General features: G+C 41.0%; 3 protein-coding genes across 4 annotated transcripts in view; 1 reads left to right on the top strand and 2 right to left on the bottom strand.

Moving 5' to 3' along the window:
* The window catches only part of PRDM15 (PR/SET domain 15), a 37,951-nt gene extending 36,612 nt beyond the window's left edge, over nt 1-1,339 (bottom strand). The window contains exon 1 of one of the 2 annotated variants that reach the window (XM_081004420.1): nt 264-1,339. The gene's annotated coding sequence lies outside the window, so the exon portion shown is untranslated. The remainder of the gene's footprint in view (nt 1-263) is intronic. The other variant, XM_081004421.1, reaches the window with a different exon arrangement.
* Nucleotides 1,340-2,822: 1,483 nt separating this feature from the next.
* C2CD2 (C2 calcium dependent domain containing 2) lies at nt 2,823-27,872 on the bottom strand (the record flags this gene model as incomplete). The annotated part of the gene is made up of 14 exons (XM_081004442.1): nt 2,823-4,771; nt 10,865-11,180; nt 11,397-11,524; nt 12,306-12,422; nt 14,085-14,256; nt 14,722-14,849; nt 14,978-15,039; nt 15,594-15,702; nt 17,156-17,276; nt 17,491-17,613; nt 19,028-19,132; nt 19,772-19,903; nt 23,480-23,578; nt 27,597-27,872. The coding sequence occupies 14 exons, from the start codon at nt 27,870-27,872 to the stop codon at nt 4,545-4,547; spliced, it is 2,115 nt and encodes a 704-aa protein (XP_080860568.1). The 3' UTR covers nt 2,823-4,544.
* Nucleotides 19,910-27,925, top strand: part of UMODL1 (uromodulin like 1) — a 74,059-nt gene continuing 66,043 nt past the window's right edge. The window contains exons 1-2 of the mRNA XM_081004416.1: nt 19,910-20,514; nt 22,757-22,833. Of these exons, the coding sequence (XP_080860542.1) occupies nt 20,390-20,514; nt 22,757-22,833 (202 nt within the window). The 5' untranslated portion in view covers nt 19,910-20,389. The remainder of the gene's footprint in view (nt 20,515-22,756; nt 22,834-27,925) is intronic.

The following is a 27,925-nucleotide window of genomic DNA, read 5'->3' on the forward strand; positions in this document are numbered from 1 at the left end:
CCTCGCCCCCTCCACGCCGCGCGGCCGCAGGCGGCTCCTGCCTGTAACAAAGAACAGGCGGCGTGGAGGAGGAGAGCGGGACGGAGGGGAGGGAGCAGCAGGCGGCGCCGCGGCCGCTGCCGGGGCCCCGCCGCGCCTCCCCGAGAAGCGCCCCGCGCGCGCCAGAGGGGGCCCGCCGGCCCAGGGTCCCCGCGCGGGGGGCGAGGGCGGCGAGGGGGCGGCGCGCGGCGAGGCGGGAGGGTGGGGGAGGGGGGCTGCCTTACCTGCTTTTGGAATGTTCACACCCGGATCGAATCCGGGCTCCAGGTTCCGATCCGAGCCGGAAACCACGCGCCACCGGAAGCTGGAGCTTGGTTGTTCGCGGGGCACCATGGGAATCGTAGTTCAGGGAGTCGGGGGTGGAGTGGAGAATGGCGCGGCGGCCGTGAAACCAGGGCGGACGGGCGAGGTGGATGGAGAGAGGGGCCTCCGAGCTTCTGCTGAGCCGCTTTGTGCTAAGAAGAGGAGAGGGCAGAAGTTCTATGGCAACGGCAGCAGCCAAGGGAGGAGTGTAGAGGGAGGATGGACAGCTCTGTGTGACACGCGCACATGCGCGCCACCGCCTGGCACAGCTGAGCACGGGTGAAATCCTGGCACCTGCCCAGGATTACAGTTTCGGTTAAGCGGTGTTAGTTGCCACCCTCTCGATTTGCAGCGGGTGGACAGAGTGGCCTCCCCTGGAACTGACGAGGGACTCGCTTCTGAAAAACATGCCGTGCAGTTTTTGTGGTTTTTTTAAAAGGCAACGAAGTGCTGGGTGACATTCAGGAAGGAGACGTAGCGCAACCTTTTGCAGGGCTCCATAACCGCGTCGGAATTAATGCACATGGAAGGTTGCGCGTCCGAATGGTTCAACGTGTCAGAGATAGATGTTTAGGGGAGGATGAGACGTTGGGTTCCACTTATTAGGGGTACCAGCTTATTCTGAGAGCAATCAACAGTGCTGGTGTTGACCTTCATTAATGCCAAAGGCTTGGGTTTAGGTTAGTTGAGGGACCTACCGCCTTCGTCTATTTCATCCTGCCCAAAAACGCAGACCTCACACACCCGCAGCATCCCTTTTCTCCGTTCTTTCAGGTATTAGCCGTAGATAATATCCTCTTGGGGAGGACGCCCTCCCCTGAAAGTTTCGTCTGGCTCCTTCACTGCTTGCGTTTTACCAGAACAGTTAAATTTCTCTCTTAAAACAGGCCTTTAAATTCCATCCAGAGTAGCTGGAATCAGCAGAGCATTCACTGCCAGTGGCTCTACCACTCAAATTGTGCCCACCCCCCACCCCCCGTTAGGATTTCTCTGCCCATCCTTAAGGTGACTGGGAAAATTATACCACACCAGACAAAGCAATATACAGGTGGGGGGGCGGGGGGGACGCAGCAGTTTAGAATACAGAAGCTTCATACATTTTGGTGTGAGGTGCCCTGTATGTTATTAAAATGATATTTTGACAAAATGTTCCAGAGTTTTTCCAAAGAGTCTTCTAGACCCCTTTGCAATGGGAGATAGGTACTGTTCTTTTCTTTTTTTACTTGCAATGCAAGCTGAGCAGAAAAGGTTGATAACTTGCTTCTTTCAGCTAAGCTGGGTCCACACTTAGTGTGTTAATACATTCCTAGGTCAGTTCCCATATGAGCATTCATGGACCTTTGTCTACTCATGAGCACAAACCAGAGTGCAAACCAGTATTGGGGTGGGATAATCCAACAAGTGAGATGGTTGTATCCACACTGCCCAGGCTTGCACTCCAGGGAGGTCACTTTGGTGCTGTTAACACATTGATTTGACTTCACCCCATGAGACACACTCCATTGTGTCTCAAAACAGATGCCAACAACAAGGTTGTATTCACACTGTGTTGTTCCCTCCCCTCAACTCTCAATTAGTACTTCACCTACCTTAAGTTCTGGAAGCCTGATGGTCCCTTGTGGACATGTGGACAGACACTTGTGTGCACACACCCCTTTTAAGTCTTTTTTGAATCAAGTTTTCCAGTGTATTATTTGCATGATTGCCCACTCTTCACCCCAAGGGCCCAGGTGGATTATGATAGTAACAAATTTAACCCACTGTTTGCATAAATGAGCAGTCAAATAAATGTAAGCTACTCCAAGCAAGGTAAGGATTTGGAGTCCCTCACGTGGAAGTATGTTGCTTCCTTTCTCGACTTTTGCTTTCGTGATTCTGGAGCTGCAAGGGCAGTTGTTTTTTTAACCATAGCTGTTTTGTGCAAGGGCAGTTCTGCACAAAAGAGCTGTTTAAAAATACAAGTAACTCACAGCTTATGTGAGGAGATGGTGCATAGGCACAACCCACCCCTGACATACTCAAAGCACCCTCTTAGAACTGCTCCTAAGTGAACAGTCTTTCCCTCTGGAGCAGTGGACAGGTCTTGGCGAACACACACACACACACACACACACACACACACACACACCAAGTTAGACAGAGTTCTCAAGAGAGCCTCTGAGAGCCAAGTAAACAAGTATGGGAACTTAAAATCTCTGCCTTCTGTGCATTTAATTTGTACGATTCCAACCAGCTGGCCTTCAACTGCAAAAAGTGGAAACTGCACATGTTAAAAGAGTGTAAGTTGCAAGTTACGTGTACTGCAAAACAGCAACCCCCTCCCTATTAACCAGTGGAAAAAGGCAGGCTGCATCTTTGCCTTTGGGCTGCTAAAAACAAAATGGAAGTGGGGGTGGGGATATGTAAAAGGCAGCATGCAGTAATGAAGAAGCCACACAATGCACCTTTGGCATTTTTTTTAAAAAATCCAGCAACAGAGCTTTAAGGTTTTCAAATAGTTTTTAAATGTCTTCAAGTATTTGTAAGTTAGAGCAACAAGTGCTTCTCTTTCTAAAAACAGTTTTGCATTTCATTCCACTTATGTGCCATCGTCGAGCTATACAATAAAGCAAAATCATAACTGAATGCATTTGCAATCCATCCTAAATTCATTTACATGGAAGCAAGCCCCATCCATTATGAAATGGGCCTTACCTCCAAGAAAGCGTTAACTAAGATCACATGGAGCTTATACACAAATATTTCATTTTTATAAGTTAATACTCTTAACAGTCAATCTATAATAAGCTTTCATATTAGAAGCTAGCATTTGCCCAACATACTGGAAACTGTTGCTTCACCTCAACAGCCTTCTTTTGCATATTGGCCTTTAGAATGCTGCATCCAAACCATCATTATAACTTATGTAAATCACTAATGCATATATCAGAAACAGTATCCCTTATCCCAATGATCTCTCTTGATTCAGTGGTTATAAGCAGCAGTGGTATTGGTATAGGTTTCGCCTGAATAAAAGTTAACAAGGGTTGATTGTTTACTTCAATCAAGCCACCTGTTCCAAAGTAAGTCCCAATGAAGTCAGAATGATTAAAATAGGCTAACGTTTACAATTTCAGTAAAAAATATATATAATACGAATGTCAGTTTAAAGCTATACACATGTATTATGTTTCCCTTGCCTACCAGTCAGTAAAGGTTTCCCCAGCCTTGTTGATATTTTAAACAGCAAACTATTTCAATACTGAAATACATACATCCCTCAATGTGTGTATTTAGTTCCAAAATGGGAATGAGAAAGAAAAAAGACTAAACATACTGTATTGTCATTCATTACTTTTGTTATGATGGGGTACATTTGTCTAACAAATGGTGGGTTCCCCGAACTACAGTGCTGCACTGGCAATGCAGATCTCTCAAAGGATAACAGATAAGTTTTAAGTCATTTATCAGCATACCATCTTAAAAATAAAAGAGTTTTTTCATAGTATATGCACATAATATTAAAATTAAGAGTCATAATAATTGCATAAATTACAAGTTTGTATGGCTACTATCTATCAAAAGCAAGTCTAATTTACACAGCTTTAGCAATTATTATTATTCTATCAGGCTACCCCATTCAGCATTTCATTTTTCCTTCCAGTAACATTCTGAGGCTGCAATTCTCTGCACCTGGGATTAAGCGCCTCTGCATACTGCAGGAATCGCTTCTGAGTAATTATATACAAGATTGCATTGCAAATGCATGTATTCTACTTCAGAACATCTGGATCAGGATTTCTTTGCTCTTTCCACTTCTACAGCTCGATACCCTGTTTAAAATTTGTATTGCTACTCTTCATTGCTTTTCCTTTAAAACAGAACCATGATATGCCACTATTAACATACATTCATGCAGACAATTGTCCACTATAGCTCCCTGGTACTGTATTTTAAGCCTGATATCTAAAAAGAAGTGTTTTTGGACTAAGGCCTGCTGATTTTAATGCGCTTACTTCCAAGTAAGTATGGTTAGGACTAAGGCCTTAGTCTTTACAATGTAAAATAGCCATAAGTCTTCTACCAATACCATGTCCCTGCTTTGCTGCCCAGCCTTTTCCATGGACCACAGCATTAGTGAATCTCAGTAAGCATATAATAGTTTATATTTCTGTAAACAGTTGCTCATGTGCAGGTCATATACATTTGGCATGTACTAGGCTCTATGCATACGGTTCAACTGATGTGCCATTCAGTTTGCTCTTGCTCTTGCTCTTGAAGAGAATTTTCTTGTTCAAAATGCGTGTTAAAGTCCCCCCCTTTTTTCGAGTACCGTCCGATGTGGGTTGCTCTAGGTAGATGAGGTCATTATGTGACTGGCTCATTCCTGGGTCTTTTTGATGGTGCCGTCGGAGGAAAAATAGCTTTGCACTCTTTTTTAATAGCCCACCTGCAATAGGGAAGATGTGAAACATTTTAGTAGGATACGATTTCTGTATTTAGTAGCCTTTATTTGAAATAGTAACACCTGCCCCACTTTCAATCCAATTTCTCTTTTCTTTTTTAGTCATTGACTTTCTTTTTTTAAAACAGAAGCAGAAACCATAGTCCTAATTATATATTTTAGTAGATGTGCTAGAATACCAATAGTAGTACTGAGCATTTCTATACCTCTGAGTATTTACGGTAATTTATTTCAATCATCCACAACAACCCTATTAGGTGAATCACTATTCTCTCAGGAGAGGGAGCTAAGGCCAATATGGTGATTTTCCTATTGCCATTTAATCATAGCTCAGGGTCTTTATGGAATCTGGAGAGCTTGCTCATAGCTCACATTGCTAACACGACATCATTACTGGAAACTACCCCAAATATTGCAGAGACGTCACCTTGCCAACAAAGGTCCAAATAGTTAAAGCTATGGTTTTCCCAGTAGTGATGTATGGAAGTGAGAGCTGGACCATAAAGAAGGCTGATCGCCCAAGAATTGATGCTTTTGAATTATGGTGCTGGAGGAGACTCCTGAGAGTCCCATGGACTGCAAGAAGATCAAACCTATCCATTCTGAAGGAAATCAGCCCTGAGTGCTCACTGGAAGGACAGATCCTGAAGCTGAGACTCCAATACTTTGGCCACCTCATGAGAAGAGAAGACTCCCTGGAAAAGACCCTGATGTTGGGAAAGATGGAGGGCACAAGGAGAAGGGGACAACAGAGGACGAGATGGTTGGATAGTGTTCTCGAAGCTACCAGCATGAGTTTGACCAAACTGCAGGAGGCAGTGGAAGACAGGAGTACCTGGCGTGCTCTGGTCCATGGGGTCAAAAAGAGTCAAACACGACTAAACGACTAAACAACAACAACCCCAAATATTTTGGTAGCGGTTTGTCTGACAATTATGTAAAGTGTAAGAATTCAGCTGTATCACTTTAGGATCATCCCTGAGAATAAGGGCATCAAGCCTTTGATTTTCCATAAAAGTATATATTAGAAGGTGTACACTTATTAGAAAGGCTTATCGAGAAGTATACACATTTAAATCCCTTCATGCCAATGTAATTTTTATACAACTATAGGTAAGTAGAAAAGACAGGGCAGTCAAAGAAAAGCACTCTGTATAGCAAGGAGCCTCAGTTAAGTTGTTTAGAGACAGACAGTGATATCCAACTAAGTCATACTCAAAATCAGACCCACTGAAATAAATGGACTGAAAATAAATTCCATTGATTTTCAGTGTATCTTCTCCAAGTACAACTTAGTTGGGTATCACCCATAGGCCTAGTCTTCCTGACATTCAACTTCAAGGTTCAGATAGGAGAATTAAAGTTCTTCACTCTCCTTATGAAATTACGGTAAGAATTTAGAGTGCTTAGCTTTATGGGGATCATTCCCTTAGTGACAAACTACAATGATAAACATATTAAACCACAAAACAAGACCCACTCTTACTTCAGTGTACAGCTGCTTAGGGCTGGATGGCTATTATAGAGAGAAATGGAACTGATGCTTTATTTACTCTAGTTTATGAAGTCAGCAAAACATTTGATAGCAATTTTACCAACTGCTTTTTTAAAAAAGGTCAGGGTATCTGGCATAAGTGTCCATAGCTACTTTCAAGAAATGAAATTTTCAGGTTTATTTTATTTCTATAATGTATTTAATCCTTCAGGTATAGAAAGTAAGTATAAGATGAGTGTGGAAAAGAAATCAGTGCAATGATATGTTGAAAGTTGCATTATTTTTATTGTATGGGATTGTGCAAAGAGGCGAAGCGGGTATGTAACCAGCACAAAATGAAGCTACGATTCTAAATGAAGGATTCTTTTGACTCAATTTAATGCTAAATTTTGCAAACAGGTTATTCCACACTGTTAAGTGCCAGGGAGATTTACGGCCCCAGTCTAGCATAGTTTACAACTGCCACCTCAGAGGACAGCTCCCTTCAAAGCAATTGCTTGTTTTGCACATGTTGATTCATGTTAACTGTGTGCAATAATTTTTACCAAAATGCATGCTAAAAATGACAAAGAATTAGAGAAGTAAATAAATGGTCAATCCAGTTTCAGACTAGGCAGGTGACAACACTAGTTTTTATAAGCCCCCTGATTGGTCAGGCTTCAGAAAATCAGTTTATACTCCTCCTTCCCCCTTTCCCTCCAACTACAATGCAAGTATTGGTGCAGTTTCCCATCCGTAGTACTGATCAATAGCACCAAGAACCTGAACATCAGGGGCCATTAGCTTTAGAGGTCTTAAAACAAAGCAAATGATTATGCTACCACCTTTAATTTGGGGGAACCTGCAGACAAATAAGTCACATGATGTTAAAAGCCTCTTTGTTGTATCATATCTAGCAATCTCACTTTATAGATTCCTAGGCAATGACAGGGTTTACTCTGTGCTGCTGGAATTTAAGTTTTCGGCATGACTGGCCAAATACATTTTGCTGTCTCAGGCAAAGGACAGGTTGATGCACCTGCCTTCCCCTCCACTGCACTTGAGTGTAGATGGCTAATTTAAGGGGCAAAGGGCAAACCACATGGCACACACCCCTCATGTGACACACAACAGCTCAACACTAGCTGCCCACTCTACCCGGTACCAGGTAACTGACTACTCAAACAAATGCTGCAATGCTTAGTGCCAGCATGCAACACAGGAGCCCAGCTATGCATGCACACACACAATGCCTGCTGTTGTCTGTGGCACCCATTTGTGGTATAGAAAGCAGCTACTTCCTTTGCTAAAGTTGTATGATGTCCCATCAAGCCACCTGCAGTTAAAATATCCAGCCAGCTCATGCCAGGCAACAAGAAAGTATAATCTCTTGTAAGGTGGGTTTGTGGGAGGAGCAGCTGCCATGCACTCCCACCATCCACTATTTAAAAAATGTATCTATCCCACTTGTCAGGGTTACAGAGCATGGAGTGCGCAGAGCGGGGTACTTTCTCCTCAGTGCGAACCAATCACAACCAAGCCAAACACATCTGGGACTGGAAAGAAGAGCTTTCATGGCAAAGGGCATAGCATCCAGCAAGCTCAGGAATAAGCACCTCTCCACTCATAAATTAAGTACTGACTACAAATGCAGAAAGGGTATATTCCAGGAAGCCAAGTCATGCAAAGAAAGGTTCTGTGAGCACAGTGAGAAAGTGGTCCTATCCAGCAGGAGGAGCCTTCACATCTGTAGTGTAGAATGACTTTCGGGCTTCTTTGGATACTAAAATTTGCAGAGTACAAAATATTCTCTTATCGCAGTAGACGTGAAGGCATACACACACATATGCAAAGAACCACTTCCCTTTCAAAGTACATCTGGGAGGCCAATTCCTTTTTAGTTTTATTTTTTAAAATGGGGGAAGTGGCTAATACTATGCACACACACCTCTTTTGTACTCTTGATACAAGAACTAAGTTTGTAACACGTTACAAAGAGCTTGGCTTTGAGACAAAATGTTCTCTTTCAAAGCACCTCCATGCATGAGCGTTATATTTCCACAGTTAATGAATTCTAGCTCCAAACGGACTAGATTCTGTGCATTGTAGCTCAGAATGACAAGTGCTTTGCAAGTGACTTGAAATGATATGTGACAGTCCTTTTGTCTTCTAATGCAGCTTGCTTCTGCCCCAATCACTTCTGCAGAGAGTGGGTGAGATTTAAAGCACCAAAGGAACATGCAGGCAAAGGGTGCTGAATTCTCTCCCCACTCACTGCCTTCCGTCTGCAACTATTTTTCACAGAAGCTTTTCTTCTGGCTGGGCCTACTTCTGATACCCGAGCCTAGATGGCAGGGAGGAAGGGCTTTAGGGGAAGAGGGCAAAAGCAGCAAGCAGAGGAAAGACAATTTCTGCAGTTGTCTTAAGGAAAATTCATTCACACAGACTAACAGGTGTACCAACTAAGCTAGAGATACAACCTATATTAATGGTTATGTCTACAGACACCTTTCGGAGGGGTAATCAGTATAGCCATGAAAGAAACAGGTGAAATGTTCTTGGTTTGGTTTTCTTTTTTAAGTAAAAGGTTATTCAAGTTATATTAAGTGTCTCACAGTAAAGCTACACACTCTCAAAAACATCAAGACAGATAACTTACTGTGTAGGCAATTAATTCTGGTTGGCATAGTGGTCCACTTATGTTTACAAAGAGAATAGGTAAGAAATTTGGAGTCAGAAATATAGGTAAGGAGGTAAATACAATGAAGAGTCAAAATATGCAAGTTCCAAGTTATACTGAGTTTGGTAATAATGGCTGAGAACCTGAAGTTGTGCTTTATATATATGTCTTCCTTATATATATAAAAAATACCCTAATTTTCCATTTTTAAAAATCCCTGCTCTTGAACTTCTCAAACTAAGATTAAAAAGAACCACCACCCACACTGTAAGGCTGTCACACTATTGCATTTTTAAAGAGCACCCACTGACACTCAATTTTTTTCTACCAAATTTAGAATTCATATAACCAGTGCTTTTTCCTGGGGGGACGCAGGGGTATACATACCCCTAAACATTTTGTGAATCTTTGTACTTTTGTCAGTTTACTGTATTTCTTTTTCCCAATTTGAACTACAAAATGGTGATACTCTTGAGTCAAAATGAGTGTACCCCTAAACAATTTTAAAGAAAAAAAGAACTGCATATAAGAAGTCATACTTTTGCACGTGGCGCTCTTAGAGCTGCTTCACATACCAAGTTGTACAAACTCACCACTTTCAATTAAAGTGTCACAGGACTTGCCTTGGGTTGTCTGTATGCATTGGGGGGAACTGTAGTTAGTTTTGCTGACAGTACAGTGGTACCTTGGGTTACAGATGCTTCAGGTTACAGACTCTGCTAACCTAGAAATAGTAAGGTAAAGGTAAAGGTAAAGGGACCCCTGACCATTAGGTCCAGTCGTGACCGACTCTGGTGTTGTGGCACTCATCTTGCTTTATTGGCCGAAGGAACTGGCGTACAGCGAACCAGAGCAGCGCATGGAAATGCCGTTTACCTTCCCGCCAAAGTGGTACCTATTTATCTACTTGCACTTTGATGTGCTTTCGAAGTGCTAGGTTGGCAGGAGCAGGGACCGAGCAATGGGAGCTCACACCATCGCGGGGATTCGAACCGCCGACCTTCTGATCGGCAAGTCCTAGGCTTTGTGGTTTAACCCACAGCGCCACCCGCGTCCCGCCACCCACAGAAATAGTGCCTCGAGTTAAGAACTTTGCTTCAGGATGAGAACAGAAATCGTGCTCTAGCGGCGGGGCGGCAGCGGGAGGCCCCATTAGCTAAAGTGGTACCTCAGGTTAAGAACAGTTTCAGGTTAAGAACGGACCTCCAGAACGAATTAAGTTCTTAACCCGAGGTACCACTGTAGTTTATATTCATAGATTGAGCATAATTTAAAAGAGAGAGAACATATAGCCATCTCTTATGTTACAGGGTATGCTACCAGTACACACTGCACAAGTACACATGATGTACTTACTAATTGTGTAGTGTGCAACAGCTCTTATTAAAGTGCTTGAACACCTTTATTTAGGATATATTAAAGCTGGTTTTTTTTAAGTAAGAAAAATAAAGATGGTATAACATGAATGAATTATTGAAGTACAACGGAAACTAAAGTAATATGTGGATGTTTTACAAGAATTGCTCATTGCAATTCTTGCAATTATAGAAAACTTATAAAAAGTCTAAACACTTTGCTGCCCTGGCCTGCTTTGGAAGGAAGGACAGGATATGTTTCATAAATAAAATGATATAAAACAAGCAATAAATATAGAGCTGAGTACATCGGTCTTTAGAAGCCCTTTTATGTAGATACTTTTTGCCAAAACTACTTTCTCAGGGGTACCACTTTTGAATGAGGCACCCAATTACTAAGGCAGAGAGATGAATAAATGCAGACACATTAACTAGAATAGGGGAAAAGTTGGTGTTCTTAAACAAGTTTATATGTAGAATTAATTATGAAAAGGTCATGAAACTGCTTAAAAAGTGTGCTCATAATTTTATTTTATTAAAAAAAAAAGCTCCAAGAGAAATCCCATTACCTTTGGATTTCTTCACAGTTCCAGGTTCCGAGATGCTTATGGAGCTCCCAGACATCTTATCACAGTCTTGGTCTAGTAGTGCATTGCTCTGCCATTGTTCGCTACTGTCATCTAAAGTCCAGGCATCATGGCTGTTTTCCTGGGGATCTTCATGGGCAGGTATTGTTTGGGATACATACAGTGAGAGTTTTTCATTGGAAGGAGACTGTGCAAGAGACCCTTCTACACTGGAAGACTCATCTTGCTTATAGGAGCCATCCATGGCTGCCGCATAGTCCATCATGAGTGCAGCTTCAGTATCCTGAGATAAATTAGTCTGGAACAGTAAAACAAAAGAGATGCAGAGATAAAACTGGTTGAGAAAAACGTATAGGAACCGAGGAGCTGTTCTAGGCATGTCCAAACCCTTGGGGGATTTTGTTGTTGTTATTCTGCTCTTTTAGCAAGAAATTTATTTAGTTTTAAAAGTAAATTCTAGGAGGGGGAAAAATTATGCAAAGGGTGGGGTTCAGGGGATGCTGATTGATCTTACCTTTGACACCCCTGATATTATGATCGTGCTTTTCTTCCTGGGAGACTTGAGTTTTTGCTTTGCAGATTCACTTAGTTGCCGAATGGCTACCTCAGCCACAGGATCTGTGCCATTCAGCACCAGCAGCTCTTAAAAGAATGTGATTAAGAGAATGACAAGATGCAGACAAGATGCAGGCAACAACTGAAGACACAAAGAATCAAAGCAGGAATCTAGTAGAAAGCCAGTTATGTAAACCAAGCCTTGATTTACCAATATTTTTTCCAGTGCACTCCAATAAAATGCTGGTTTCGACCTATAAAGCCTTAAACGGCTCAGGACTGCAATTCCTCAAGGACTGCCTCTCCCCATATGAACCAGCCCGAAACCTGCAATCATCATCAGAGGCCCTTCTTCATGTATCCCCTCTGTGAAAGATATGGAGGGCAGCAACACGAAAACAGGCCTTTTCTGTGGTGGCTCCCTGTCTGTGCAATGCTCTCCCCAGGCAGGCTCACCTGGCACCTTTGTTACATTTTTCTAGTGCCAGGCAAAAACATTCCTCTTCTCCCAGGCCTTTGTTTAATTAGCCAATCTATGGCCTTTTAAATGGGGAGGGAGGGTATTGTTTTTGTTTGTTACTATGTTACGTATTTTTGTGTTTTTATATTGTAAACCACCCTGAGATCCTCAGGTGAAGGGTGATATAAATAATAAATAATAATAATTCAGCTCTGACCCTTATGTTTGAGTTGTGTCTATAGAGACAGACCAACTTTCAAACTTAATGCTATTTATTTACATGTTAATATTTTTAAAGGTCTCTGTGAGCCTTTGCACAAGTAAAACAAGACATAAGGTTTACATGATGATGCATCAGGTAAGGAGCTGCCTTACAACCATAGCCCAGTTCTCTTAGCCATAACTTACCTGTATCTGATGATGATAAAGCCTTGCTTACTGAAGAAGTATTCCGGCAATGGATTGCCTGAACAGACAAATCCTTTTCAATCACCTTCGTTCTAACAGGACTTTGGATTGGTGAATCTAATACACACAGGATCAGTTATTTTCTCATCTGCATATTTCAAAATATATTCCTTAATAAAGGTCTACTAGGCAAGACATGCAAGTTCCATGATTCAATCTACTGGCAACTTAAAAACAACAACAAAACAACAACAACAAAACCCTTAAAAACAGCTCTGGGGATTTCCAGATTGAGTCTAAACACTAGGAAGTGCTTTTTTAATTCTTCCCTCCCATGACATTTCTCCCTTCCAAAATCCTTTCACCAAAACTGGTAACAGTCTTGCTGGGTAAAACAGGTACATATATTGGAACGGCTCACAGACCAGCACTTTAACCATTCTGATCTTCATTTTTGGAGTTTCTATATATTTTTCGGCACATTTTAAAAGCTACCTCACTAGGTCATGGATGCAAAAGCAGGACACGAGTTCAATAGGCACAGAACTGGACATTCTTGACAATTTGTGAAAACTGCAAGCCAGATTAATTTTATTGTGATTCAAGCCAGTCAGCTAGTGTTAGCACTTTCTCACTGTAAAAAATTCACACTTATTATGAAAGTGAGCCTAGAGTTACACAGATGCCTTTTATGCTATAGTAAATTTATAATTCATGCATGGTGGATCTCTCCACTTGCAGGCTGAAGGACTGACATGGCAGATTTTAAACAGACGTCTCATAAATTAGTAAAAGTAACAATCCATCTTCTTCATTGCTGCAATAGGATTTTATTACTTGGACATTCAATCATGTGTGTGTGTGTGTGTGTGTGTGTGTGTGAATATAGTCTCAGGACTAAAGAAAACAAATGGTTCTAAAGTTGAACGCATGCTGCAGACCTTCTCTGTTTTCTTGTCTGTGCTACAATATAGCACACACACACACACACACACACACACACACACACACACTAAAGAAAGAATGTATTGCAGATGTCTTTTAAGTTTCCAAGTCCCCTGATGGCAGCCTGCCTTTCATCTGGTCACCAATACATTTCTAACTTCTCATTCATTTCCAAGGACTGTTCAAAATGCATCTCTTAAGTATAAAGGTAAGTGCTTGGTCAGTGGTGGAATTTAGGCTCTCAAATTTCAGCTGCTCCCTGTGTGACCAAAATTTGGTGCTCCCCCCGCTTCTCTCGCTCCATTATGCAGCATTCATTTAGCGCCCCCTGCACTGCGGCCCCCAGGACAACAGCACCAGTTGTGCCAACTTGGTAATACTTGGTGAAGCTATCCACGCACAAAAATTAAGAAAATAAACCTTATGGAAATTCTTATGTTAGCAGCTTCTTACAACATTTTTGAAATTTTTACTCCTTGTACCCATCACTTCCTGAAAGGATATGAAAAAAGCTGCAATCTTTTTCCACATTAATTCCTTGTTTTCAACAATATTTCAGTATTTACACATGCTGGCATATGTACTTAAAGTAATTGGCTAGATGATAAAGTGTATGAATTTTTGAACTCATGCAGCTATTTGCAGAACTCAGTACCAGGCTATACTGGTACAGGAACCAACCTTGTGTGACATCATCATGTACCAGAGCCACAGATAATTAGATAATTTATTACCTGCTTTTCATACAACTTAAAAATGTACCAAAGAATTGCTTTTTTTTTTTTTTTAAGTCAAGCTTTGGGAGCAATCCAAAGTTGTGTTCTATTCTTTCACCTGAATGCAGAATAGATGGTCTCCCTTCTATTAAAGGCTTGGCTTTCACAGCAGTAACAGTAGTGATCACAGTCCCACAAGGCATCACAGTTCGATCTTTCTCTACTTTTGCAACAGGAATCTTGGGGGGAACTTGCAAAGTTCTGGACTCTGAAGGTTCTATGTATAAGAACTAAAGAAGAAAAATAGTTAGGATTTTAAAATTCAATTAAGGACAGTTCAGTAGCGATAAATTGGTGATAAAATTTGGATAGGCCACATGTAAGGGGAAAACCTGCAATGTATGACCATAGTCCCACTGATTTTTGGAAATCATGTACATAAAAAGAGTAATTTTTGCATTATCGTTAGCTATTTTGCATGGTATACATGTCTACCATTTACTAAAAGAATTTATAAACTGTGTTGGACTAGAGAACCCTTGTGGTCCCTTCCAACTCAATAATTCTATGATCCTATGAAATGTTTCCAAAGCACCAAATTATGCAAATTGAGTATACACCTGAGTCATATTTCAGGGAAAGACATTCGTTTTCAATAGCTGCCTGAAAGCAAGGAGTTGGGAGCTGATTAAAACTGGTTGGGTCAGGAGGAAAAAACTAGTTCGAGAAGCCAGCTTATAAACTTAAAATTCTACCTCTGCAGTAACGGATCCTACAGTAGAGCTACTACTGCTGAGCTGACTGTTCAGTGCAAAACCTTTGTGTCCAGAAGGCTGTCTCCTGAACAAGTCCAAAGGTACAGCAGCCACAGCTGAGAAACCACCTGCATTGAAAAGAAATGCATTGAAATCTATCTGTACATGAATCCACTAGTAGATCAGCATCCTATTAGATTGTTGTTGCAGAAATAAAAGATTAGACACATAAAATGAATTTATCTGCAATACTTACTATCCAGTCCCCCTTTTTCTACAATCTTTACTTGCAGTTCTTTTGATTTGGCATTTAATTCACTGTGAACAGAAAAAAAGCATTTTAGAACTGTCATATAGTTTCATATTTTGCAATATAGATTACTGACTACAGCCTATCCACATCCTGGAAAGTTTCACAAGGTGGATTCCTGTCTGCCAAAATAACTGCTAAAAGGTATAAGAACCTTGCAAGAAAAATAAAAAACTTACCTCTCCACACACCTCACTTATTGCAGTATATCAAATTTCCCAAAAAGTAAAAAAAGAACTTATTTGGTAAGACCACTGTACTGTCTTCAGCAATACTGAAAATGTATTAAGCTGCTAACAATTAAGAAAATACAACCTCTCTCATTTAATCGCTCTTCACTGGACAACCCAAGAGCCACCCATGTTTGTTTAAAACAAACAGCAACTAAGACTTCCCCCGCCCTGTCCCCAAGCATTGGCACTAGAATATTTAGGAAATATGATAACTTATGAATGCTTAGCAGATAGGATTTTCCCCTGCCCCATAGTGACATCTGGAGGATAATAGAAGGTGTAACATTTCCCACTGTGCTTATTATAGTGTTATTAAAATCAGAACTTACAAGATGAATTCATCTTTCCAAGAGAAGTCCATGGGACTATTGGCTGCAGAGCTTGAAAACTTCTGCAAAGGATCATTGAGCTGGATTATACATACTGGGCTAATGCCACCTGCAATGAAGGTAAAAGATGAGTTTGTTTCAAGTGAGAATTGCTTAAGGTACCTCTTTATGCTTTTCACATTTGAGTGAACTACTGGCAGGAGACCTCATCCAAGAAACCCTTTGGGAGTTGTGTGAGAAGTATAACCTGCACCAACATGGCTAGCAGTGCAAGGTCTGTTATCTACATGACAGCAAAGCAGAAGCAAAGTTACAAGAATGAAGTTAGGAACTCGGGAAGGTTCCTGTGAGCAGAAGCTTCATCATTCCATCTTTGGGCAGGGGAATGTTCTGTGTGCACAGTGGCAAATACAGATTATTTTCAAAACAAAAGCCTCCATTTCCCTTTTGATTCAAGCCCTTAGTAGCCAGAAATGCAATTCTAGATGTATGCTTAAAAAAACTGTTTTAATGTTTGAAAGCTGCTCAGGAGACTCAAAGAGCCTATTAGCCATTCATCTAGGGCTTCCTTAGGAAAAATACAACCAAACCATGATTCAAATCACAACAAAAGCAAGACTGTCAAAGACTATACTGCTCCAAGATCAATTATCATCCAAATTCGGCCAAGATTTGGAAAATAGGGGTAACAATCCGTTAAAAACAGTATGCAAAGGCAAGGTGAAGATCTCTACCCTTAACTCTGGCCTGCCCTGAAGTTAGGGAAACAAGCAAGCATAGACTTGTAGAACCTTACAAAACCTGATGGGCAAGTTTTTAATTCAGCTTCTCGTAAACAGGCTGCACAGTTCACAGCACACATAATGTAATGCCACCTATACCTTTTGGCTGTTCTGATGTTTTGAGTTGTGTAAGGCACTTCTAGTTAATACAACAGTAGAAATTGTTTCAGTTATTAAAATACTGTCATCAGTGAAGAAACATATGAGCAATGTAAGGTATGAAAAAGGATGGCTGGAGAGAAATATTTTTCTGTACTGAAGTTAAAAATAATATTTTTAAGAAGTATTATTATAGAAGGCCCATATTACAGAGATCAATGAAGAGTTCATTCTACATAAAAGAGAAAGTTCACATCTCTCTGGGGTGCTTCTCAGTGGGGTATAGGCCACCCAGTGTTCAGAGTGCAAGGCAAGTTCTTGCCTAACCTCAGAAGCAACTCTGGGAATTTTATTTTGGCAAGAGTGTTGAGAAATGTCTCCTAAGGGCCTGGAGTCCACACATGGAACTGCAACTCAAAAGAAAAGAAAGCAATTTGTTTGAGGTGTTAGCTTGCCATACGATGTGCCTCCTTGTGAGTGTTCTCCACCCTACATACAAAATCCTGAAGCTTCAGAGAGGAAAAAGAATAAACCAAATCTCAACCAGTCATGTATCCCTGAGGCAAAGCCCAAGCCTTTCTCTGCAATTATGGGATATAATTTGTGACCACTGCTTGTTATTTTTGCAGAATTAAGAGATTATAATATGGGGACAAAGGGAAGTAAAACCAAGTTATTTACCCGCAATGCTTTGATTGGTCAGTGTAGCTTTGATGTTTTTCATCAGCAGTTTTAGTTCATGAGCCCTTGGAGGTTTAGGAGGACTGGTGCCCTGAGGCACAACACCTGTTTTTTGTACATTCTATTAAAAGGAAGCAAAACAAATAAGATTGTTTTAGATAAACTCCAAGCAATTTATGTTCACATCAATTAACTTCCAACAGTCATACATATGTGTGAACTGGACAAATAGATTTAGCCAAAGCCCTGAGTCATAACTTACCACAGCACTAATGAAGATGGAGGCACAGCAGTGACAAATAAAAACAGACTTTAAAATAAAAATAGATAAATACCTGCAATGCCTTTACATCTGTAGGTTTTGTACTCAGAATCACAGAGGGAGATGCTGAATTTATGAGATACCGCAGCAGACCTTTAAGTGTTTCTGATACTGCACATGCCCCAGCTGTCTGGTCCTAAAAAGGAAGAATACATTGATACATTGCACTGCTTGTAAAATTCAGAAGCTTGGTTCACTTTCGAAAGACACCACAGCTATATTGCTCTACATGCACTGTACTGAACAAAAACAGATTGTGGCTCCACTTCTCTGGGCTTAAGTTGCATCAGGAAAATGGAAATATGTGTAGACATAAGCTCCTTTCCTATGCTCTTATTTACAGCAAAGGGAAATAGTCAGAGCAGTTTGTAAAGCCATGATGCACTCAATTAGAGCAACTTTGTCAAAAGCCAAGTCTAAAACAGCCAAGATCCAAGCAAGAGATTACACTGATTGGCTTACTTCCTGGCAAGGCCCCACAAGTCATTAATAAAATTGCTGATCCACACCGCTCACCAAGAAGGGTCTGCGGTCATAATGCTGCATTATGACTATTTAAGGAGAAGGCATCATTTACTCTGAACAACCTTGACAATTCTCTGCATTATTTTAAAAAAGCAATTCCTTTGTGCAGATGCCGATCCATGTGCAACATTTAGCTGTGGATAATGACTAAGACAACAGAATATCACCTTTAGCTAAGACCAGGGTAAGATACAGGTCATGTATGCATGTTGTCAACACCCTTTGAACACACACTGTTCTTCAATACTTCAGTCATGTACACCCCTCTGCTAACCTCCTTATTCTTACCCCTAAAAGTTGCACTGCAACAACTTAAATACCAGTATTTGCTTTAGTGCCCCTTTTCTAGTTCTGAATATTCAGTGGGAGACACAACAGCTAAATTCAATCCTGCCTCCTATCTGATATTTTAGTAGCATGACCCCCATAAATGCTGCCACTTAGGTGGGGTCTCTCAACCTTTTAGAAGAGAGAGCTTTTAAAAACCCCTTGTAGGATGAGAAGGCCATCCATAACATCCCCCCAGTACACAATTTTGGGCAAACAGCGGCCCTTTTTGTTGCATCACAAAGTGCTTTTAAGTCTTCCAAGCTTGGTGTGTGGGGCAGGAAACTACGGTAATCCTCAAAGGGGGTGGGGAATGTAAAAGAAGTCTCGTTGGGTGTGTGGAGTTAATCACTGTTCTCTGTGAGGCAAATATTAAAATATCTGTAGACTATTATTAAAGGTGAGCATTGGAAGCAGTGGCTTATAATTACTCATGCAAAACTGACACCTAAACATTTAATTTGAATCATTTCAAAGAGCCATGCTTCCAAGCCAATATGCCATGGATTGCAGCTATACATCCTCTCCTAAGTAAGCTGCCTTGGAAGCAAGTCTTTCTAGGTGTCAGATCAAGGTATTAGTAATTATTTAAAAAGTAAGAATCAAATTTGCATAAGCTGCTGCAAACATAATCATTAATTTAACATGTAGTTTTGATGGAAATCATGCTAGACACAAGCAAATGCTAACAGACTTACCTCCTGTACTTTAGTAGGCTTAATTTCAGTGTTTGTTTCTGAGGTCCAGATGAAAGACCACTTGACCTGAATGTCTTCCTCTTTGGATTTCATTGAAAGTTTCAGCTGTAAATACGATATCATTACCATTTTAGTTTTGCCCATTAACAGATCTTGTACCCTAATTTTACTAGTTCTTCCAGCAATTCACAATGGTTGCAATTCATCAAGCAAGTACTGGGAATTTCCCATTGTCAGAATCTGAATATTTTGTGCTTGTAGATTTTTTTTTTGCCTTCCATAACCACAAAGGGAGCCCAGTCACCCACACAATTCATTGATAACCATAAACAATCAGATCAATTTAACCTGCCATCATTTATAATTCACGCTTGCTAAAAGCTGAGCCATAGCAGTCACTAACTGCATATTAGGGACACAACATTTCATAATGTCTCCATATCTGTTTATATTTAGAATCCTGGTTCTGAGGGTTCAGTCAAACTACAGCTATTAAGTTCAGATGTACTGGCAAACTATGGTTTGATTCAATAAGAAAGTAATGACTTAAGCTTTGCATGCAAGGGGGGGGGGGGAGGAATGGTTGAGCCTACACATCTAAACCATGGTTAGCAGAATTCTTCAAATGCAGTCAATATTAAACCCGAGGAGGACTTTTCAAAAGTTCCACTTACTAGACTATCTGGGCTAACCTAATAATAGAAATAAATAAAACTATAGGTAAAATTTAGCAAAACAAATTACCTGCAAATGAAGTGGAGACAATTTTACACTGTAAGACTGACATTCCGAAGTAACAGATGAAGAAACAGAAGAAGGATTGGGCATACTGACAATAAAATGAAAGGCATTTCCAATTACATTACAAGAGACCACCTGGAATAAAAGTAAAACTTGGCTTTAGAGACTGCATACACACATTTATATAGGACACTATTATGTGCATTTATGTAATTGACTGTCACTCACTGACAGTAGAGTTCAAGCTTTCATTGTGGCAACACATGTAGTCTAAAATTAAAGGAGGCCTCTCCCCCACCTCCTCAGGTGAATACAACTGGCATATAATACTGTCCATTGTATCAAAAAGTCTAATTTTAGAACCAAAATTATATTCTTCTAAAGACAGAAATACAACAAAGAAGTGAGGACCTGCAACTAAAAATGGTGCATTATATGCCCAGCTGCTGACAAGAGCATTCAATGTTCCAGCAAGTATTTGGGATTTGTAGGGGAGCGGAGAGAGAGAAGTAGAGTTTTTTTTCCCCTTTCCCACATTCCTGACACCTTTCCTTCCTACGTTGCTATGCAGAGCTAGCCCTGAGTCCAATCACTCCACCCTGCCTTGCACTGTATTGGAGAATGAGGAAGTTTCTAGGGAAAGGGAAGAGGTGGGCGTTTTTTCTTCCCTCCCTCCTGAAACTGCCCTGGATTGTTCAGGGAGTTTCCCCCACAACCAGGATACAAGCTGTTTGGGGCTTCAGCAGGTCAGTTCCTACTCTCTCCCCACCCATTTCATTTTCCTTTCCTCCAAAACTGACACACTCAACTTTCTATGGAATTTTGAATGTATGTGTTTGTGGGGGGGAGACAAGGGGTGTCAAATGAAATAACCAGAAAATGAAATTTAACAGGAAGATATATTAAGTTAGGGAACTAGCTCAGTTATTTTCTGCAACATGCTCTTAACAGACCAGTTGCTCTGCTTCATTAGAGGGGGGGGGGACCCTTTACACAGGCAGAAGCAGAACCCCCTCACTTTTTTCTCCCCCATGCCATTTAACTGAAATCAATATTTTTAAAATTTGTAAATCATGCCCTTACTGTTTGTGGCTCTAAGTTTAGTTATTAATACAATCAGCCTCTAATGCAAATTCATGTGCCTGACAGATTTTCAACATCCTATTAGAATGCACAAATATATTATTTAATTTGCTTGCTTTTCAGCCACAGAGAGATTTGTGAAGGTTAGCTCAAGATGGTCAGACAAAATTAAGAAGACGCTTTCTTATTACCATTATTAGTCTGGCTTCTGCAGAAGACCAGACCAATGAACCACCACTATTCGCCTCTAGGCTTACCTGCAAGAGTACAACATTGTCTCCCTGCCCCAGATTCCTTTCCCACAACCTTTGCAAATAATAATGGCGAAGGCTATTAGAAGCACATATTTCTCTTTCTCAAGCTATTCTCTTTCCCAAGAACAGGTTTGCCTTGCAATTCCTATTAACTATTTCTTGTCTGCTAACTTTCAAAAGCAGAGTAGCATAACCCTAGTCATTAATCCTGTCATTAAGAGATCTGTGCAAATTTTACATAGCTAACATGGAAAAGGTTGTTTATTTACCAGCATGATGCACAATTTGGCCAAACTTTTTGTGAGAAACATCACAAGTAGCAAATTGGGAAAGACTGTATTGATAGAAGAGTGTCTATGCATGCACACAAAAGCTCATACCAATAACAAACTTAGTTGGTCTCTAAGATGCTACTGGAAGGAATTTTTTAAAAAAAAAATCGACTATGGCAGACCAACAAAGCTACCTACCTGTAACCAGAACGGTATTGATAGTTAGTGAAAACTATAAACACATACTTCTGGGCATAGTGATATTGTTACATTACTAGTCCTTATAATCGTTGTATTTTGCTACAAAAAAGAAAAGACCGCAAATATCCAACTCTCCACTCAACAGCCAACTCATACAATACTCTCAGGACAGACACCATGACAGCAAGCAGGGAGCCCCTTACTGTGATTCCACTGGCATTATTTATCAGCTTAAAGAAGTCTTTTAGGCTCAGTAGGTCTTATTCCCAGGTAAGCATACACGGGATTTATGCCTTAAATTGTCACTATGGTTCCTAAAGCTGCAACACTTACAATTTTCCCCAGCAGTGATGTTTTCAGGTGGCAAATTAAGCGGTCTATACTCTTTTAGGGTCTAGAGTAGAATCTACTGAAAGGAACTCAGGGAGAGGGCTCAATATATATGTATCAAACAGCATAACCAGGTCTCTAAAGTACTCATTGGACATTTGACAAGTGTGTTTATGTTAACAGGCAGTGATGAGACAGTGACAGGGGGCTGCCCCTGTTCTGATCAATTGTTCACTCCTGTTGAGGAAAGAGTTAGCTAGCAAAATGCCTGAAGACAGCTCTAGTGATCTTTCTTCCTTGTACTGATCAGGCCCACATCTCCTTAATGTCACTAGTGCTAGGTAGCTATTCATCAGCAGTAAAGTATTCCAACAAAGAAATCGGTTAACAAGGCACAGCGTGTATGAATAGTTATGCTACTTCAGGCTGTTACTGAAGAAGTCTTCACATTGCATTTGTCAATATAAGCTAATCCTGGCCATAGCAAGAAAATTATAAAAGAGGATTATTGCTACTGTATGATTTTCTGTTATCAATATTCACAGGCACGTGACTGAGAGGACACACCCACTGCTAGAGAAAAGCATGTATTTAACAATGAAGTGAAAGTCTGCAGAGTGCCACTCCCACAGTTCACAACAGTTGGAAATTACAGACAATATTATGTGAACTTTGTTCAGGGTGTGCCTTAAGCTAAGAACAGCAGGAACAGAGAGATAAAAGTGTAACTCCATCCAGAAAGGCCAGCCTACAAGATGAAGGCATACCTCAGACTAGGCTTGTTTACAGGGGATTAAATTGAACCCTTGATCCTACTCCTGTTTTGATATTATTACCTTTGCTCACAGGAGTACTTCTGCAACTTACTCAAAGATTTTGAAGCCAGAAGGACTTGTGCTCGTGTTTGCTTCTCATGGAGACACTGGTATGTCAATTCCTAGCATACTTGTGCCTGATTTGCGAATAATTTTCTTCACTGGAGTGATTTCAGATACACTCCAGTGAGAACAGCCTTGCAAAAAAGCAGTCCTAAAAATTTTTGTAGTACCACTTAAGTTAAACACTATGTAGTTTGCCAACCACATCAGGAGCCTGACAACCAAGTCGGTTGGCATATTACTAACAAAGACAGAGTGGCTTCTATTCCAACATCAGATGCTAAAACACTATGCATATGCTTCTTAGAAAAACAAAATACAGCCCTTACAATTATATATCCATTCCTGGTCTTTATATTTGCATAGCTCATATTTTATGGAATGCAGTTTCTAAGAGCGCAAGTTATTAACCAGTTGCATAGGGGCATACTGCATTTTTAGTACAGACCACTTTATTTGTGTATATTAATGATCATAAAAGAAAAAGGCAATCAGAGACAGACAGACAAAGATAGGGTGTGCAGTCCAATAAAGAAAATAACAAATTGTTACACTGACTGATATGTATCATTTTAAAATTGTCCTTGACCCAGATCTAGGGTTCAGAAATTCAAATGCATACATTTTGGTGGGGATGGGAAAACGAGACAAGAGACCCACAAAGTAAGGAACTATCAGGTCAAGCAAGCTCACCTTTTCATCAGCAGACTTTACCACACTTACAACACGTTGTACCACAAGCTCTAGAGGCCGAGGAGCTGCATGTTCTTCAAATGTAAACAAGCGGGAGTCCTGGGGGAGAAAAGTAACATTTATTTGAAATAGTTTCCATAGCCCAAGGCAGAAATGCTTCTGAGTTCCAGTTGCTGGAAACCACAGGAAGGAAGAATGCTCTTGAGCTCAAGTCCTCCTTGAGAGTTTCCCACAGTCATCTGGTGGATGAACATGGTGGGAACAGGACGCTAGACTAGATGGGCCATTGGCCTGATCCAGCAGGCTCTGACGTTCTCAGTTCCCTGTTTGGCATGGGTTTCAGAGTATATGTTATTATTGAAGTTCACAGATTCCAAAGAACCCCAAACAGCTGGATGTTCAGCTAAATTCCAAGTCCTAGGACTAAATTTAGGAAGAAATATTTGACAATTAAGTATGCAAATATGCTTGCCATAACAGCTCCTTGATTTCATCTGAATTAGGTGCCTGAGAAGCTCAACTGCTTATATTAGAAGAGCCAAAAAGCAACTTATATTTATCTTGCTTAGTAATGTGTGCCATAAATCATGTGGCTACAAGATCGTCACCTAATTGTGTCACCTAATTATTACTTCAGTATAAACAGAAACCAAGTAATGGCTACTTAATACTGTGGTGGACATAAGTTTAGTTTTAAGAACTAACCCCTGTGAGCAGTCCATGTCCACCCCATACTGACAATACTAAACAGAGTAATTTTACCAACAAGTTACTTAGCATTATACAGCACTTTAGAGTGTTCAAAGGATTCACATTAACTCCCCCAGTCTTCCTAATGACTCTTTAGGGTAGGCCAGTATTATTTGTATAATTGCAAATTAGGGGCTAAGGCCAACAGATTCTAGTTCGCCCAAGGCAATCTTGTAGGATGTTGCATCTCATTGAGGACACTCTTAGGGTTGTGTCTGTGTATGATTAGGGTTTGCTCAAATATTATTGTGGGGTACAGCCTCCAATTCCTTATTCATTTCTACAAATATTATCAAGAATGCTAGGCATGCAACAATAATTGCCAGTAGTTTACACAAAACTGCAGTGAACAAGATACGGTGCTTGGGTTGTCTCATACAAGGCAATCTCCTGGAAATGCAATTGCATGATTTGGGATGGCCCAAGTATGAAATTGGGATGAATAGCCCCAGTTCCTTATTTGTGTTTTCTGAGGTTCAAGTACTATGCAAAACACAATGTGTTTTTTGTTCTGTTAGAGAGTCATATACACAAATATTATTAAACTGACATTACCAGCTGTAGCTGGTGTGTGTGTGTGTGTGTTAAACTACATGCTCATACTTTCAGTTCATTATAATATACATGAAAGCTTGAGTCATGGGGTAAGGAGAATGTGTGCATGAATTCAACTGTGCTTAGCTTATTTTTGGTTGCTATTTTGTTACTGTTGTTATTATTGTTTTATAGATTATGAAGGCTGAAGTACTTTTTGGATCCTATAATATGATTTTTGTTGTAATTGTGATGTTTAGCTTTTTTTAGTAGTTTTGTTAATAGTGTTTTATAGATCGCAATTGTTTGATTGATCATTTATAATTGTTTTGCTGGTGATTCATGCTGTATTTGTGATGTTCTATTATTGAATTGTTATTTATAAGCAGCTTTGGGATTCATTTGAATGAAAAGTAGCGTAGAAATATAATTGATCAATCATTGGCAGGGGAAAGGAATACAACTCCTGTTGAACACAAGTAAACTTTAAGCAGTGCTGAAAGCTCTACTGCAGATGTTCTCAAACTGTGGCCAATGGAAAGGTTGCTGAACAGCTGAGACTTTCTGTTCTCGGTCCTGCACTCAAGCTACTGCTGCTCCACTGGCTTATGACAATTCACAAGATTTTAAAATGTGCAAAAAAATTTAACTGATTTGTAGGAAGGACTCTATGAACTGTAAGCAGAGATACTGTATGAACTTTTGTAAACCCCCCCCCCAAATCTTTAATAAAAACATTTTTTTAAAAAAGAGTCATGGTCACTTAAGACTGGGTACATTTACCTTTCTCTTTTGTACTTTCAGTCATGTATGATGTGATTTTAATGACCTGTTCACATTTGTCAAGTAACAAATAAGTAAAATAAATAAAGCTAGCACACCACACCCCTTCATGGAAAGATGGAGAATTTAGTAGTCATCTGCATTGCTAAAAATTTAGGATTTCAAGCCTGTGTGTGTGTGTGTATGTGTGTGTGTAATCTCTTGAACTTGCAACATTAGCAATGGAGTCACATTTAACTACAAACTGCTTATTATATGTTGCGTATGCTCAGTTGTTACATTAACATTCTTCTCGAGTTTGTGATGAAGCAGAAGAAGCAAATCAGAGTTTCACTGGCTTCCTGATGACAGCATTGTTTTGAGTTGGACGGCTCAGTGAGAGTAAAAACACATTGCGCTGCCAGGCAGTGAACTCATCAAAAGAAAAAGGATGCAGTTGCTTTCTTGGAAAGGATGTACGGATGCAAGGCATTGTTACTTTCCTATCAGCTTTCCTACAGTGTGCTTGCTTCCTAGCCTTTGACCCCCTCACAATTTACAGTTCAATTTGCAGGTTTTTTTGTTTTTGATTTAAAGTTATTAAGATCTAATGGAACACAGACAAGCAACGTGCTAGGTCAGGTATCATTAACCTTTCCTGACCCAGGAACCAGTTTTAAACCAAACATGCATTTGGGGACGCATTTCTTAACCTTTTACCATACATATAATTGCAGGGTGCTAGTCAGAGGCATGCCTAAGGGTCGGTGAAACTGGCCTTCATCGGGGTTGCAGGCCTGGGGGGCACGAGCAAAAATCACCTACCAGGCTACGGAGCGTATATATGTGTGTGGCAAAGCACTGAAATTTAGGATAAGGTTCCCATCCTTCACACAAAGGGGTGCAGTAAAGTGATTTTTCAGGGGCGGGCACCAACAAGGGACCCTAGGTATGCCTCTGGTGGTAGTGCTCCTTTTGCAACCCACCTTGGCTCAGGCCATGATCCACAAGCGGGTCGTGACCTACCAGTTGCAGACCAATGGGCTAGATGACTATGCACGGCACAACTGCTTTGATTTATATTTTATATAAATTTCATGAAACAAAAATGTAATAGCAATAATAATAATAATAAAGAGAGCTCCTGGGGGGCAGCTGCCCCCCCTAAATCAAGTACGGTAAGTAAATAAAAAAATACTTAACTGACCAATTTCATCACAGATAACTCGGTTCTGTCTCCCCTAACAAAAAGCCTGTCCTCTCCTTAAAATAAATCTTGTCTATGCCCATAGGTGGGAGAAAAGGAGGCCGAATGAATGAACTCTTGGGATGGGAGTTTTAAGGGATAAAGTCACAAACAATAGTGAAGGAATTGCTCCATTTTCCAGAAATTCAAGAAAACCCAGAGAGTTTATACATAACCTACTTGCAAATAGTTGTTTGGTAGCAAGGAGGAAAAGATCCCTTTTTTTCAGATTTTAGATTTCAGGTTAAACAAAATTACACTGATCACTCCACACAAAGTCTCCCTGATTTTAAGGAACTGTACAGCCCCAATTCATTTATGTTTGGCCGCTTATCAACCACACTCTGTTGACATCAAACAGACGCAAAGCTGAAAGGTCCTGCCCGTGTGTGGTCAACGAAAATCGCCTGCTCTCGGTGCAACCAGCGCAACCCACAACACTTAAGAATCGAGCAGCTTTTACGGGGCAATTCTCATGGCACCGTGACTTGAGTGCAAGTTCTCAGGTCCCCCCCAGTAAACATTATTTGTCGTTGCTCAATTCCAGACTGCAGAGCGCCTTAGCGTATCCCCTGTAGTCTGTTTGCAGCAAAAACAGCACGCAGTTTTGTTGTGGCACCTCCGAGACTAAGCTTCGCTGGACCACGGTGCGCTTCCTCAGGTGCACGAAGTCCTTTTCTCCCGAGTTGCAGGTCTACAGGACACAGTTTGGCGAGGCAAGATCGCGGCCAGCGAGGTGAGAAGGCATTGCAGGGAATGGGATGGCGAGCCCAGCTCCCTACGGAGCCGGAATCACGCAGAGCTCGCCTCAATGCTTTGTCTTACCTCCCTTGCTTTGGCTTCCCGGTTAAGCGCCGCTATCCAGGCTTTCTGCCACTGGCTCCTCCAGCTGCTCAGAGACAGCAGCCAGGCGAAGAGGGGACCCTCGTCCGGGGGCAGAAGTTGCTGGGGCGCCGGCGAGGGCTGCCTCCTGGCGCCTTGCCGCAGCGCGCCCAGGCCCCACTGCACCAGGTAGACGGCGAGCACGGTCAAGGCGGCCGCGAACAAGGAGAGCAGCGAGAGGCGCTGCAGCTCGCCCAGCCAGTAAGCCAGCCAAGACATGACTGACCATAATGAGGGGAGCGGCGGGGGAAGCCTCCTCACGTGGCGGCAGG

Source organism: Podarcis pityusensis (assembly GCF_964106645.2).
Source record: "Podarcis pityusensis genome assembly, chromosome: 4".
NCBI classification, from domain to species: Eukaryota; Metazoa; Chordata; class Lepidosauria; order Squamata; family Lacertidae; genus Podarcis; species Podarcis pityusensis.